This window comes from Harpia harpyja, chromosome 7, assembly GCF_026419915.1.
Source record: "Harpia harpyja isolate bHarHar1 chromosome 7, bHarHar1 primary haplotype, whole genome shotgun sequence".
Taxonomy (NCBI): Eukaryota; Metazoa; Chordata; class Aves; order Accipitriformes; family Accipitridae; genus Harpia; species Harpia harpyja.
The window spans coordinates 29,090,092-29,106,825 of record NC_068946.1 but is presented as its reverse complement, the minus strand read 5'-3'; the positions used below and the strand labels follow the sequence as shown (position 1 = coordinate 29,106,825).

At 37.6% G+C, this 16,734-nt stretch overlaps 1 protein-coding gene across 1 annotated transcript in view; it reads right to left on the bottom strand.

Annotated features, from left to right (window-relative positions):
- RAPH1 (Ras association (RalGDS/AF-6) and pleckstrin homology domains 1) overlaps positions 1–16,734 on the bottom strand; it is a 99,851-nt gene that overhangs the window by 25,095 nt on the left and 58,022 nt on the right. Inside the window, 2 exon segments of the mRNA XM_052791295.1 lie at positions 3,146–3,305; positions 4,618–4,695. Coding sequence (XP_052647255.1) covers positions 3,146–3,305; positions 4,618–4,695 — 238 coding nt within the window.

Here is a 16,734-nt window from a genome sequence, read left to right as displayed (position 1 = left end):
GAACTCTGAGCTTTGACTCTCTGTTGAAATAGTTATCACTAGTACAAGATACTGAAAATAGGCAAAAGAGAAGAGAGGAAGAAAAAAAAGAGGAAAACTTACTGAAATGGTACAGAAATATCTGAAAACCCCTATTTTAAAATAAATAAGGAAAAATACATCTTTGGGAAACCACTACACCAACTTTCTCCTCCTTTTAAAGACCCTAAAGTAGAACCTTGCTTTCTGCCATTTGTTCCCTCTTCACATAGGCCACATAGTGGCATTTCAGCAAATTATTTCCTTCAGAATCTTTTGTCATGTGCTTGACCTTTCAGTGAAAGCCGAATATGTTTTTTTTCCACAAAATCAATTACACCACATTTTTACAAAGGGTATATGGCACTGATCACATCCAGACCCAGGAGCTATCACTAATGAAGACTGAGATGACAGATGACATCTCAATGTCTTTGGTAATTAAGAACACTAAGCAGCGTGAATGCAACAAAATGTCATCTGTAGAGAATGAATTAAGGTTTGAGATGACAACACAACATTACTTAGGTCTCAGTGCAATCTTTCTAAGAAGATTTCAAGTTACAACTCACGACTTCCATTAAGCTCTATCAGCAACACAGCAATACTGTCTTCCAAGAAAGTAAAAAAGGTGTTACCTAACAGAAGAACAAAAACAAAAAACCTCAGAGGACTGTGATACAAAAGCTTAAATCTCACTGCAGCCTCATTAGTGAAACTGGATAGCTTTCAAAACATATCAACTGTTATTACAAGAACAATAACTGAACTCAAACACAAACCAACTTATTCGCTGACTGTATACGTACCCATAGTACGTAAAACTGCATATAATGCAACGTTTCTACTATTAAACATACTCTCTAAAATTAAACCATTGCAACTCACAGATACTTCATAGACTACTCTGCTCTAACTAAAAAAATGAAAACAACCTTTGTCCCAACCAAAAGAAACCTTCCACAGTTGTTTCTGTTACAAACTTGCAGGGTAAAATGGGGCAAAGCATTTCATTCTGCATTCTGGAAATAATATCACTGAGTTCTTCTGAAAGTACATCTAAAGCTCCTGGTTAAACCATTAGAGAGTAACAGGTGGCCTTCTACTTTAAGTACATGTACCTAAACCAGACTCCTCAAAAACTAGTTAACCACACACATTTGAAGCAGACCACACAAAATGCAGAGACAATCAGGAACTCCACAGGCCTCATGTCTTTCTCCGCAGTTTGTTAGCTTAAAGCTTTCACTGCATTTTTTTGAACTGTGCAATTAATGAGCAATCAACTGACAAGACAACATGGTAAAATACACTGTGAAGGTACATAGGTCTTCCGTGGCTCAGTAAAAGAAAACATTATAATAAAGGAATTCCTTCCTCTTACATAGGCATTGCCAGAAAATAATGTTTCAAAAGATGAACCACTGGCAAAAATAACACAATACAATACACAATAGTACATTGGGGGAGAGCTTTGTTGTAATCATTCTTTCAACGGTTTTTCAAGTTCCAGTATAAAATACATGAATCAAACAGGCTGCATTTTGGATTGTCTTTTAAAAAAACACATATGTGAAATCTATGAAAAACTACTTAACAGTTACCCTACCAAGGATCAAGGAAAGCCAAACTGAAAAACGAAAGAGGAAACAGAATTCTACCTTCTTGCTTCTCTCTTAGGGTTAACATGTTGTAATCTGAATTTAAAATTCTGTAATTATAACAGATGTTGTTCTTTAGCTTGAAACTCTTTCAATACAGCAGGCAAATTCTGTCATTCCCAGTATGTCACTGAGCCCATGCAATAGGGTATGCATATACTTGCAAGTATACCAACAAGAGAGATTTGTTAACCCTGGTTTCATGTCCAAATAAACTTAATTTAGTCACACTGTTAATTTGGATAAACATAAGTTTATCTTTCTGTCTGCATCCTAGCTCTTTGTTTCCAACAAAAGTTGAAAATATTTTTCCAGTATTTTTTTCCTTTATTCTTTCCAGGCTGCACAGTGAATGCAAGTGTCTTACAAAAGCAAATCTAGGATGGGAAAGACCCCTGGCTGAGCCTTGAGTTCAGGATCCTGCTACATACACATACAGAGATTTTTCAGTGATAGAAACATAAAACTATTGCAGAACTAATAAGATTATTTATTTGTATTATTCTCATTGGTAAAATGTTACAGAATTACACCTTTGATTTTTATATACCTAATTTGGATTTACACAGAATTTGTGCAAATTCTGGCTTCAAAATCAGGCAACTTTTAAGATTTCATTTATTGAAATGTTAAGGTTTTGAGCCTAGTAAGATGTTATTTTTCATATGAAAGGTAGAAGATTCAAAGGATACCTTGTCACCCTACAACAGCCTTTTTTGTCTAACAATAAGCAAAGTTAACATGCTACACAGCCTGAAATAGAAAGCGTTTTACCAAAAGAGAGAGGAAATATTAATTTGTATTTAAATTTGAAATCCAGAAATATGGGTTCAGTTCTGGGCTTTGCTTTAGTCAGCAGGTAAGGCGCTTAACAGCTCTCTGATATAATTCTTCTCTGATAATGGAGATTAATAATACAGTTTTTCTATCATTTTTCCCCTGCTTTTCCATTCAGATGCTATATCTTTTGGCTAAATGAACAACCTACATTGTGGTATGTGAAATGCAGCACAAAGGAGCTTTAACTGCCCTTAGAGCCGTATTACTAATTGCATTAAAATATTTAACAGAAAAAAAATTTAGACAGCTTTTTGTAATGAGAGTTATTAGGATCAGTACAAAATACTGTTTACAAAGAGGAAGATGCACGCTAAGTTTTTTAACCCTTACCTCCTTCTGTGGGGAACACATGAAAACCAAGAGGCTTAGTGACTAGACAGTAGTAAAATTCCTATATTACACCTTGGAATTTAGACATGCTTTTAATATGAAAGAAGAAAACATTTCCAGATCATTCTGAAACAATTTCTTTCATGAGCTCTACTACATGAATGAACTTTTACTACATGAATGAACAGGATGATGAACATTATGAAGACAAGAATTTAAATCACTCTGAGGACACAGATATAGACAGGTGTTACATCAATAGTTAAGAATTATAAATGTTTATAATTATTACTTACCCATTTGCAATTCAGAGATGGTTTCCACCAATGACCAGTCTAAACTGTAACCACAATGTGATTTGTCCATCAGATTGTCCAATACTTGTCTCACTGTCTGCCTCTCATCCACCATCATTGTTTTTGAGCTGTCATCAGACATATGGACTCTGATCACCAACTATAAAGCAGAAAATTAGGAAAACAAGAAGGATTCATTTCCCACATTTCAAATAAAAACATGTTTTTTAAGATCTTGTTTCTTTTTCTAAGGTTTTCTTAAAATAGCATAAAACACTAAGTTCAATCAAAACACTCCCTCAAAACGTAAAAAGCCATAAATGATGGTTAGATACTTATATCATGAACACTTAACAAGACAGGGCTCTCCTTCAGTATAAAAGAGTAAATACAAAGGTCTTCGCAATACAATGACAATGTGCTTTAGTCGTGTGTTAAGGAGGAAAAAAAATATCTCCTGCCAAAGTGTCCCGTTCTGATTAATAAATTGTCTTTGTGACAATTTTTCTCACGTATCTAGGTGGAACAAACATAGATATAGAGTTCTGCACAACCTTATATAGAATCAGAATTTTTCAGATTTGCAATTCAAGCTTTCTGCCTGCTTCCTCCATATTTCTAAAAATGTTGATTATGTAAACAATATACCTATACTAAATCTTCTTTTTCTGGGGAGTATGAAGCATTAGTGTGAAAGAAATCTGCTTTTAAAACACAATGGCCATTTTTTTTTAACCAATCAAAAAACTTAAGACAATAGATTCTTCTTGCCAATCGTTATGCTTCCTTTTTTACACCTTGTTTAGCTGGAAAAGTTAAAACCTGCTGGTTGTAATACACTGGTTGGCTTGTTAATTCCCATCTTCCAGCCAGGACACTTTTTCAGCTTTTGATATAAAAACACTAAACGTAAAAGGCATTTTAATCTACTGAAAAACTCCAAACATAAAATGAGAACGCTAAATTTCAAGGGAGCGCTTTATATTGTTTGATAGTGCATTAAGTAACGTCAGCAGACTTTCTCTATTTGGTAACCCCTATCTGTAGTCTGGAATGCTTGTATTCCATTTATCACTGGAAAATCCTGCTATGCATAATGGGAAGGGGTCTGTAAAGAAAACAGACCCAAATTTTAAATGTGTGACTGCTTAATATACAAAGACAATCTCAGGAGGCTGGACCTTCATTTCAGCTCTGGGTAGAAGTTGGCAAAGTCTTCTCAATGTGCACTAGCTGCAAAATAAGCTATTACTTAAGAAAAACATAATGTTATTCTATATTCCAGGATTTTCTTGATTAGGTCCAGTCTAGATAAGAAGGTACATTATCACTCAAGATGAGAACACCACAGTGTTCCTATTTTATTTAGGGCAACTTAAGGGTCACAGACACAAATGAAAAGAATTTTGCCTGCATTTTCCAGGGGAATAAGTATAAAATAAAGATCTTATAAACCAGTATAAATAACTTACCTTTTTCACTTGTGCCTCTTTAATCTTCTCTAATGCAACCCTGATCTTCTCCGCTTTGATTTTAGCAGCCTGTTCCTCCTAGGGGGACACAACATACAGAATTCCAGTTAACACAAACTTCAGTCCGGTTTTAGTGGATTTAATTTTGTGGCTACAATGCTTTAAAACATGAACTGAAATGCTGATTTACCCACCTATGAATCCTCAACTATTTCTTAGTGATGATGAAGACTATTATTTTTTAAGACAAAAAGTGTTACTGTATAGATCTAACATTTAGAAATACAGCTGCCATTATCTCCAAGAGAACATACTGGAGGTATATATTTTGTATAGACACATTTGGTATTTCTTTGTTCTTCCATGTTGTAAGTAGCCTTATGCATTGCTACCAAATATTTTAGCACATCGTGCATTTACCATCATAGATTTGGACAACACGTATTCCACAAGAGTGTACAATCGAGCAGACCTAATAGATTCAACATAAAACATAAATAGCACACTGACAAGTATCAGAATTTAACAGCACACAGAAAGTATGGAAAACAAATCCTATAAATAGGATTCCACACTATGTGTGTTGGTTTGGAAGATTTTAAACTATTAAATCCGTTTGCAAAAAGTAAGTAGCTTGAACACTCCCTTTACCTCTACTAAATCCAGGCTGTGTTTCTCCTCGCTTTAAGTATTTTAAGACACATAAAGCAAACGAGCATTCTTTTCTTTGAAGCTCTTCTAAGTAATCGGTTTTTGTTACAACTGGAAACGCATTAGAAATTCAGATAATTTAAATCTGTTCTATCTGCTGATGCTAAAGAAAACTGTATATTGTAAGACTAGCAATACAGTTTTTTATTTCTGGAGTTAATTGATATTTCTCTTGAAAGCGGATTTGAAATACGCAGCTAAAAGAGGAACCACTCTTTTTAAGACGCCATAGGCAGGTTTCAGATTTTAGAAATCTTGAATTGTAGATATTCATTGTGGCTAACATCTAAAAGCATTATAAATATTTAAAAATATCTAGAAAAATAAATAAACATATTAAATAAACAAATTCCCTCCAAAATATTCAATCTCCTTAGAAAAGAAAAAAAAAGATTTTCCTCAGATCAAAAGTAGCACAGCCCATCACAACAACACTCAGCATGCCATAGACATTTATTCTGCATTGCTTTCTTGTAGGAATTTAATTCTTGGTTTCTTTACCATGTGTTTAGATGGTTGCTTTTCTTGTAAAAGTCAAGATTCAGCAATCCTGAAATCCACAGAGTTTAATTTTTCCACTTCTCAGTGAATTACTAATATTCCTATCAACTGCTAAAGGGCATTCCCTATGCTACTTATTGTACTCCTACTTAACAGCTTTTGCTCCCTCACACCTGTGACCATACTATGCACTAGAAAAAACATCAGCTAGACAGGACAATAGGCTGCCTTGTGAGAAATAATTCTTTTCAATAAAATGAACAAGTAAATTGACACAAGCAGAAATAATGTGAACTTGAAACATTATCTGGGAACTCAATTACCTAGGAACATAGGTTTTTATTAGTCTACAGGGAACTACGGCTTTTTATTCACGATAATGATGGTATCATGTAGCTTAGAAAGGTTAAATCAGATTAGCATTCTATTAAAAACCAACAGTGCCACGATACTTAGAATCACTTAAACGTATAACACCTAGAATTCCAAAATATTCTTCCTCTTTCTTAACATTAACTGTTTCCATCTGTAAAAAAATTATTACTAAAAACCAAAGTTTTAAATACTTGTAAGTTTCTAAAAGTGATGCTATGCACATATGCATTATGAAATCTGCAAGAGCAAAAGACTCTTTTATCAAACACTTGTAGAAACTGTAATTTATGGTTTAAAAAAGCTGCTCACTAACCCAACCGTAAACCTTTACTGCTGTACAAAGGTTGACAACACATTTGGTTTTGCTCTTCACTAAAGTCAAGCAGCACAATTTTCCACCCCATTTCACTGTACACCTGTGCAATGCAACTATCTATAGCAAACCCCAGCAGGAGCACTTTACAGCCACAGTGCACAGGCAGCAACAAGAGAGCAAGCAACAAGGAATCAGTTGGAGGCCTCTCATATACCTGCGCCAACAGAGCTACAATATCTTTGTTGATATCAAAGTTTATAATCCATCATTCCCTAAAATGCTTTTAAAAATATATAAATACGTAGACCAAAAAACATTTTGAGGATTTACTATTTGAATGCCTACCAATTACTTTTCATTTCCCACTCAATTTTAATGTGGGTCCAGAGGTCACAATTTCTTATACTATACTAGAGTTTAACAAAGTCAGTTTAAATTCCCAGAATTATGATTATAAAAATAAGAATCAGTTTCAACCAACAACAAATTATATAAAGAAATCAGAATCTACTTACTGGAAATGCACAGAGGAAAAGGAAGCAAGAATTAGAAATTTCTGAAAGCACACATTAGTCAAGGATTTTAAGTTATTCAAGTTCTGCTTTATAGTTAGTACTCGGGCCACTGTTGCATCATTGCTGATGTGACAAACAATGTTTCACTAGAGCAGAAGGAAGAACTATCTATTTTGATTACTTAATAAAATAACCACACAATTCTTCAAAACTCACAACAATTTATTCTAATTCTCTCCTAATGCCCCAAGAAAACAGCCATCCACATCCCCTCCCCATCAAAGCCACCCCAAAACTGCACTCAGACACAAACACAGGCTCTCTCCTCCCCCATACATGGAACCAAGACACCTCCTCAATGGGAGGAAGCATGTGCAATCCATCGGCTTCTTCTAAGCTAACATCATTTTTCATTGCACATGGAGAAAGGTGACAGGTGGCAAAAACACCCCACTGCAACTGTAAACTATTTAATGCCACAAAGTAACAAGGCCAAGACACACAGTCCAATCATGTTTCACTTGGTATTTATTTCCCCTTTGCTAGTAAATCCTTCTAGTAATAGTGATGCGAGTTAGGTCGCTGAAGGGTCATAAACATGCACATAAACAGCAGGACTGCTGCCTAGGTCATGGTTTCACTAGTAGCACATACCAACGTAAATCCCTGCTATGGCTGATACACCTGCCTCCCTTGCACAGCATCACTTCTCAGTTATAGCATAGTGCTCCTGTGGCCACACAGACAATTCAGTCAGGGAGCTGATCTGGTTGAAAATTAACACAGCAGAAACATTCAGCAGAATCCACTCCTTGACAAGACTGCCTTTATGGTCACATACATGCTATGGAAAAGCACCAAGGAGATACATACATATACCCACTGCACAAAAACATAAAACAAAGGCATGTCATTTCCACCTCTCACAGGAAAAGGATATTCTCTTTTAGTAGCAGTACAAATCACTGCAAAACTGCAACATAAATTCATCACTTTAATGGGATGACTTTGGGAGTATCGTTATACTTGCATTTTAAAGCTTTGAGCTGAGATTACTTTTGGTTATGGAAAACATCACACCTGATTTAAAAGAATGCTTGGCAACATACTTATGTGAAAAACTTCTTCATCCAAAATATAATAACATATTGTGAACTAAATTTGAAAGAGTACAGCTCTGCAATGCAGTGGTCTTTAATTTATGACTTTTTCTTTGTATTTTTGTATCAGAACTCAGTTTTCAATAATTTTAGCCTATATTGGAATGAATAACCCCCAAAAATCTCAAGTTAAGATTTCCTTAATATAACGACAATCACAGCCTCCTGCCCCAGTTTCCAGTTAAATATGCAGTTACAAGATATTTCAGCTATATTTTAACATTAAATATGCAAGATGTGTGCTATGACAGAGCTGACCTTGCTCAAATGATTTTGTGCCTCACATTTCTACGTTAGGGTTTTATTTTTTGTTTCATTGTGCATTTTTAAAGTGTCATTAACTGATCCCTTTTACAGAGATCACAGGCAGAATGGAAAAAGAAGTGGGAAAAAAAATCACTTAAGAAAGGTTACAGTATTTAGGAAAGCTAGTAATTAAATGATGAGACGTAAGTAACAAAGTCCACATTTCACTTAGGTTAGCAGGGTAGATACACAAATCACAAGATGCATAAAAGAAGAAATTTCTTTTATGTTTAATATTTGGAATTCTTCTCTGAAGTCTTTCTTTGAATGCAGATAAGAAGATAATTAAATACACAAGTAGCATTGACTTCTGAAGGACTAGAAGCAGGTATCCATTGTTTATTTTCCCAGCTACAGCCTAGCCTCAGGTAGAAAGGCAATCACCTGTTTTGCAAGGACTCTCCTTCTTGCAGAGTTTTTATTGAAACAGAGGTTCCTGTTGCCTGAGAACACCATATTAACGTCTCAATTTGTACCCAGTTCCCCAAGACTTGAAGACATTTTTATTAGCCCCATGTTTAATGTGTACCAATCAGAACATTAATCACAAGAATGGAGTGTTTTCTGTTGGTTATTTTCATTTATTATTTAAAAAAAAAAAAAGGAACACTAGAACAAGTGTGCATGTGATCAGCACTGGTAGGGGAAAGCTGAATGAGTGAATATTAACAGCAGTTCTTCTGTATTTCTCGATAAACTCATTAGGACAGGCAAAACACCCCTACCCTAAAAAACAATGTGTGGCAACAGTGGGACAGCCCATTTATAAACAGTGAACTTGTGTTTACAGTAGTTGTTCATGACCATTCTCAAAAGACACGTTTTATTGCATTTCTTCTCAAATAACCCAGAATAACCTGTATCTGAGTAAAGCAGAAAGGGAAACAGGACATTACTCTCTTTCAAAGCTCACTAAATGTGAGTGGACAGCAGTCATTTTCCTGGTGAGGGGTCCATCCTCCCTAATGTAGACTCGTCCTACATTTCCTCCTTCTTCCTTCCCAACTTAATATAGCGTTTTCTATACCTCTGGCACATTTCTGACTTACTGTCACCATATTGTATTATGTTAATAATCATGGAAATGCATGTAAAGCAGTAATATTGTTTTGGGCGTTGTGTCTGAGAATGTGTCCGAAAAGTTTTTAAATATTACAAGGACACTACACTGGGGTGGTACCATATTTTTCCTTTGTTCTATTTCTGTGCAACATTCACAAACTTTTTGCTATTAAAAGCCTAATTCCAACACAGAAGATGGCTTCTGAATTGGAGAAATTGGAAAGCAGCAGTTACATTTTAAATGCATCTCAAAGTCACACTGGCCCTTGTCACAAGTTCCTACAGAGGGGATCTTTTCCCCCACAGTCTATTAGGGCAAAGAAGGAAGGCCAAGAGACAGGTGGCAGTTGCTTATGAACTTAAATGGATAATGGCATCTATGAATCTCTCCAGAACCTCCCTTATGCTTGATCAAAATTACCCAGTACTTAAGCTTTTCACACTCTCCCTATGATCTTGGGCCATACTACAACAACATATACTATTTGGCAAAGTGTTAATGTTGGAAGTGTGATACAAAGAAATTTTCACAGACAAACCTGGCAGCGCTACTTCTTATTAAAGAGAACCACTGTGCAATTTTTACAAGATCAGAATTGTATTTGCTTGTTAATATCATTAAACCAGCTGGTTGGGAAGAAAGACAGTAGCACCGCAGTTATCTCAAACTGAAGCTGAGGAAGAGAGGATGCAAAACCAGTACCTCAGCTACCTCAAAGGATGAGGAAAAGCAAAAGTTAAGTTTGTCCATATCAAAAAAATGTGGATGTCCCTATCTCTGGGAAACCTGTTTGTCCCAATTTTCACAGAATGGCTGAGGTCATCTTGTCCAACTCCCCTGCTCAAGCAGAGGCACCTAGAGCCAGGCGCCCAGGACCAGTGTCCAGATGGCTTCAGAGTATCTCCCAAGGATGGAGACTCCACAACCTCTCTGGGCAACCTCTGGCAGTGCTCAGTCACCCTCATTGTAAAAGAGTGTTTCCTGATGTTCAGACAGAGCCTCCTGTGTTTCGGTTTGTGCTCATCACCTCTGGTCCTGTCACTGGGCACCACTTAAAAGACCCTGTCTCCGTCCCATCATCTTTACAGCCTCCCTTCAGATATTTGTACACATTGATGAGATCCCCCAAGCCTTCTCTTTGCCAGGCTGAACAGTCCCAGTTCTCTCAGTCTCTCCTCACAGGAGAGATGCTCTGCCCCTTCATCATCTTCATGGCCCTTTGCTGGACTCTTTTCAGTAGCTCTGTATCTTTCTTGTACTGGGGAGCCCAGAACTGGACACACTACTCCAGGCATGGCCTCACCAGTGCTGAGTAGACGGGAAGGATCACCTCCACCCACCTGCTTTCAACACTCCTCCCAATGCAGCCCAAGATACTGTTAGCCGCCTTTGCTCCAAGGGCACACTGCTGGGTCATGGTCAACTTGGTGTCCACCAGGACCCCCAGGTCCTTTTCTGCTGAGCTGCTTTCCAGCTAGGTGGTCCCCAGCATGGACTTGTGCACAGTCCTCCTCAGGTGCAGAACTTCACACTTCCCTCTGTTGAACTTCGTGGGGTTCCTGTCTGCCCATTTCTCCAGCCCGTCAAGGTCCCTCTGGATAGCAGCACGACCCTCTGCATCACAGCCACTCCTCCCAGTTTGGCATCATCAGCAGACTTGCTGCAGGCGCACTCTGCCCCATCATCCAGATCAGTAACGAAGATGTTAAAGAGGACTGGACCCAGCATTGACCCCTGGGGTACACTGCTAGTTACTGCCCTCCAACTAGACTTGGTGCCACTGATCACCACGCTCTGGGCCCAGCTATTCAGCCAGTTTTCAGTCCACCTCACTGTCTGCTTATCCATCTCAACCATCAACAGCTTGTCTATGAGGGTTAGCTTGTCTATAGGGTTAGGGCAGAGCACCTAGAGACCACCTAGAGGGGTCATTGGAGTGGCGCTGGAACTGGGTAGCCAAAGGCAAGCTGGAGCAAAGAGATCAGTGCTGAGGAGTAGGTTTTGGTGTGGGCCAGAGGTGGGGGAACTTAGTCCAAGCCTGAGCCAGAAATTAGGGTTAGTGTTTGCTCCATCATCCAGACCATTAACGAAGATGTTGAAAAGTACTGGACCCAGTATTAACCCCTGGGGTGCACCTCTGGTTAATGGCCTCCAACTAGACTTCATGCCATTTTGAAGGTATGCTTCAAGGTATGACAGAATATAATCTTATTCAGCAGGGACATACATTCTGCTGTCCCCCTGGAAGACTACTCAAACTAGATTTGACAAAGCTAGTAGCAATAAAGAAAAAAAACAAAATGCATTCGCAAGGAATTTCACTGGCTCTTTATCCCTTGAAGCATCCATCTGCACTAGATCGTCCTCCTGCTTGCCTCTGAATAGGACCTGTCTTGTAACAGCTCTAGGCCAGGCTTCTCACTGGGGCTACCTAAGGCAAATAGGTATAGGAGAAAAGGTACTAGATCTAGGACGAGGCAAAAACAAGAAAGGGGAGAGAAAAAAAACACCAAAAAACCCCCAAACAAACCAGAAGAGAGAATAGGCCTTAGAAACCACTGTAAGGAAGTTTGAGAGTGGAAAGAAGATATAACAGATGAGGCACTACGACTGACTGCTAAGGAGTTTTAGCTGGACAAAAAGCTCGACTGATAGACGGAACAGGGCAGAAACACAGATTTGAGAACATAAACTGTTTGTCTAAATGTATCCACAATAGCGTATTATAATTCATTCCAAGACAAAGGTGACACTAAATCTACACAAGAACATCACAATAATCACAGCAGATTAGTACAAAGCAGCTTGTTGAATAAAAATTTTATATCGTCATTTTCAGTGTTGCACAAAACCCTGCTACTAACCACCTACATCCTTTTTGTGGTTTCCAGGTGTGGCCATCACAGCTTCCTCAAAAACTGGCTGTAGGAGGCTGGAGTTTTCAGATCATGCTTACATCCTTGGCAGATTAGAAATCAATTGCTGTATTTTTAAACTGCATTTAAAAAATCCCAAACTGATTCAAGAATGAGCACACCTGAATCAGATTGACCTAAGATGCACAAAGCCAACTTCACAACTGATTTATTCAAAGGTCTGAAGGGATTAGAGTGTGTAGTAACCAAAATCCACAAAGCAGGGGAATCAACATTCATAAGAAGAATATTTGCCTTTTAGGTCAACAAGAAAAGAAGAATGAAGTGCTAACTATTTGGGAAGAGAAGGCATAACATGATTCCTTTTCTCCAGATGCTGACATACATATCTGCAGCATTACATCATTAAATCACCATCATCTGGCTTCCTGAATGTAGTTTCAGCTTCACATGCATCAGAATGGTAGAAGAAATGGTAATTTCAAAATCCAGCATGTCACATTTCTATTTCCTATTTTCATGTCCTAAACTGGAATATATTTGAGCCCTGAATACTCTCTCAAAATTATTTGCATGTGGTCTATATTTCACAGCCATAAGCTTAGTTTTCAGTATTCATTTGATGGCTTAATCCCAACCCTATAGGGAAACAAGCTCGCAGATCTGACATTAAAGATACATTGCTTTATTTTCAATATTCAATAACTTCACTGATATGCTTTCACTTCTTTCTGTTTTAAAAAAAAGGGGGTTGAATTCTATATGAACAGTAACACATGGAATTATGTTTAAAAATTAAGAGACCACCACAACAAATAGATCATTTTCTGAGAGATCTGCCCTATGCTGTGACAGGAACTGTGTTTGTGCATGTTTGTAATGCAAAAGGAATCTAGTCCATGACTAGAATTTTTACAATTAGTTATATTACCAGAAGGCAAAAATGGTATTATCGTTCTGCCAAAGTGTCTCTAGTCTCAATATAAGAGGTAGACAGATCAAAGAAGGGGAGGAATACAAGAAATAGTAAGACAGTAAGAAATAGTTGACACACCAGAGACACCAGCATAGAGCTGCAACATGATCCTACAGTTAACTGATCTAACACCTTGCCACAATTGCAAGGAAAAGCCTCATTTCTTTGGACTGCTTCTCTCATACTGCAGCTTGTCTGACGTTCCAGCAAGCTGAAGAGATCTAATTGGCAAAGTGGACTTCCATTTCATCATCATTTTACTAAAGATATTTCTCTCTGCAGGAGGTCAATAGAGAACCAGTAAGTATCCACACCAAGACTGTGTGCTCCCTAGTCAGAAATAGAGGGCACAGCTGTACTGAGACAGTCCTAAACTGAGCTAACAACAAACATTATCCTCAGAACATCAGCAAGCTCACCAAAAGCACCTGGCTCAAAGGGCTGTACAGTCTAATAAGCCAAGACAAAGATTTATAAATCCAAACATTTAACTTCAGGAGTCTATTAGAATCACTGTTATGAGGTAGTCCGTGGTCATGTGACACAACGGACTTAAAATTTTATGCTTTTTTAAAATTGAAGTTCCATATGGTAACCAACACTCATCCCATGTATAAATAACCAGAAGGGAGGATATGAAAACACATGGAGATAAAAGAGGAAATTATGGTTTCTCTTTCTGCCACAGCTGTTGTTAATCTATTTGCAATCAAGCAAGGTTTGCTCGTTTGCTGGCTGTTTGCTTTGTTGAGGGTGCAGGGGCAAGGAGCTGACAGGGGAAGGGAAGAGGTATGGTCTTAAATTTTAAGCAAAACAATCACAAGAGCAGAAAATTACTCAGGTTTGGCTGTTTGTACTCCTCTGGAAGACAGCCTGAAAATCTGTTGTCAAGACGCATGCTGACCACTTTGAGAAAAATGCTAAGGTATTTAAGAAAAAGCAGTAAACAAGTTCTAAACTTTCATTGGAAAATACAGACTACTTATGCCCAGCACACACTAACCTTATTGTTTTGAAGCCATCAAGGCACGTTTTGTCACTTCAGGCTTGCCTGAGGTTTCTATTCTAGAGTGTCTATTTTAGAAAAATAACCCAAGGAGTGGTTTGCAGTAGGTAGGAGCATCAGACATATCTGACACCTCAGCTACTGAACAAAGTTTTCCCAACAACATGAAGCTGTATGTTCTTCATCCCAGCTTGTTTCTTCATCAAGGAGATTTATAGCTTGCTCCATCCCACCTACTCTAGTTTCAAAAGGAAGAATGTATAGAAAATGTAATTCTTAAACTGAATGGCAATTTGTGCTTTCTTAATACATTGCTGACCTCTTTCCTGTAAAGAAAATTAATTTATAATCAGGATTTGTACATACCCGGTTCATTAGACCACTGTCTTACTAGGATATTTGCCCCACATTATATCAAGATAGCATTCGAAGTGTTAAAAAAAAAATCCCATTACTTACTACGGTTTATCTTCAATACAGAAGTGAACTTTTTAGGGATACTACTGCCTTTTAACAGTACTTGATACTCCCACATATATTCCACAGTTGTGATCTTTTTTAAACTAGTGAATGGGAATAGGAACAAAAGAACTTCTAGCTCAGTACATTTCCTTTTCAGCTAAGGCATTTTACCTGCTGACATGGCTATTAAGTATTTGCCAAGAAGTTGAACACTGATAAATCTGCAGAAACAAACAATAAAAATCAGCTTTTAAAAGCACCTTGGACAATCACAAAAATCATGTAAGTAAACGCACAAGTCCCTGGAAAGGGTGGGGGTGGGAGAAGCATGGCACAAACCAAAAGCATTCTTTCTACATAGAAATAGTCACATACAGGTGGAAAGAAGAAGCATCACCTTGGTCAGCAAATGAGAAGGCTTTCCTGCAATGTTTCTCAGAAGGAGGGAGGTTTCCCTGTCCAAATAGGAGTGCTTGTGCAGAAAGAAAGAGAAAGAACATAAGTCAGAAGAAGTCAGTATAGTAATTTTATAGTGTCTTGATTACAGAAGATAAAGTAGGGTTTAAGGAAAAAAACCCTACATCAATACTTTATTTCCCTCCCATAAAAACGTGAACATTCCCAAATACTACGAGCCTAAAACACTGGTATAAAAGCAGTTGTGCTAATAGAGGACACTATTTTAATCTTCCCCTATACAAAATGTCACACAATAGAATTAAGAAAAGTTTTTCTTACCTGCTACTGGTTTCTTTTCTGCAAGAGACAACTTATTTTTAAAGACATTTAGAACTAGAAAAGTAAGAAAGCATGCACTTACAACGCTTTTCAAAATCCTGTCCAGTCTTCTAAAACTGAACATTCTACTTCTGTTACGCAAACAAAGCCACTAAAAATTGGTCATCCTGGAGACAAGAAACTGGTTTCATGCTTTCTACACTGGCTGCTGCTTCCATAGTTAAAAAAAAAAAAGTTACTGTAATAATAATAATCCAAATCTGACTTACAATTGATTTTTTCTTTTTTCTTTTTATTAAAAAAAAAGGACTTAAGTGTCTTTTCTCCTGTACAGTCCAAATTATATAATCCAAGAATTTAGAAACAAATCCCTGTATTTCTCTTGGGAGACACATTAGCAGAAAACATATTTTAATGTGTTTAAAAAGCAGAAGTAAAATCAGTAACAACCAGCAGAGAAGGACTTCTCAAAAGGCAAAAATCAGTTAATAAGAGTTAACAGACTGATTATCTTCTCCAGCATCTGCTACAGAGGAACAACAAAACCATCGGCCCAGAGGAATTTGCAGAACCACATAGTCACAAGTCTGCTAAGGAAATTAGGCTAATACTGTGGCACGTAACAAGAGCATTAAGTACATCTCCTGTGTAGCACCACTGTACTGCAAATTTTGTCCCATTTGGCTGCATCTGTATCAGCCTTATTTGTGTCAGTTGGTCCAATGCTATATAGAACGAGGCATGGCAACTGAGCAGCCTACTATACTTGTTTAATAATTAGCAGCACAGAATCCCCATCTCTTTTTCAGAGCCACAATAAGGTATAGTCCCCTGAAAAACATGAAGAGACCCTGTCTACAACTTAATGCAAGGCAATATCAAATAGTTTAGTGAATACAGTTCCTGCAGGGGGAGTTTACTTGATGTGATTGCCACATGCTGGGATCAGTAATTAAGGATCTCTAGCAGGCTTTAAAAGTTACAGCTCAGAAAAGACTCTACATAGCACCTGAAGTAAAACCTAGGCTCCAGCCCAAGCTCCACCTGGTACTTAGCCACTAATATAGACACAGGCTATGCTACAGAATAAATGAAGATTTTTCTGCCCGCAG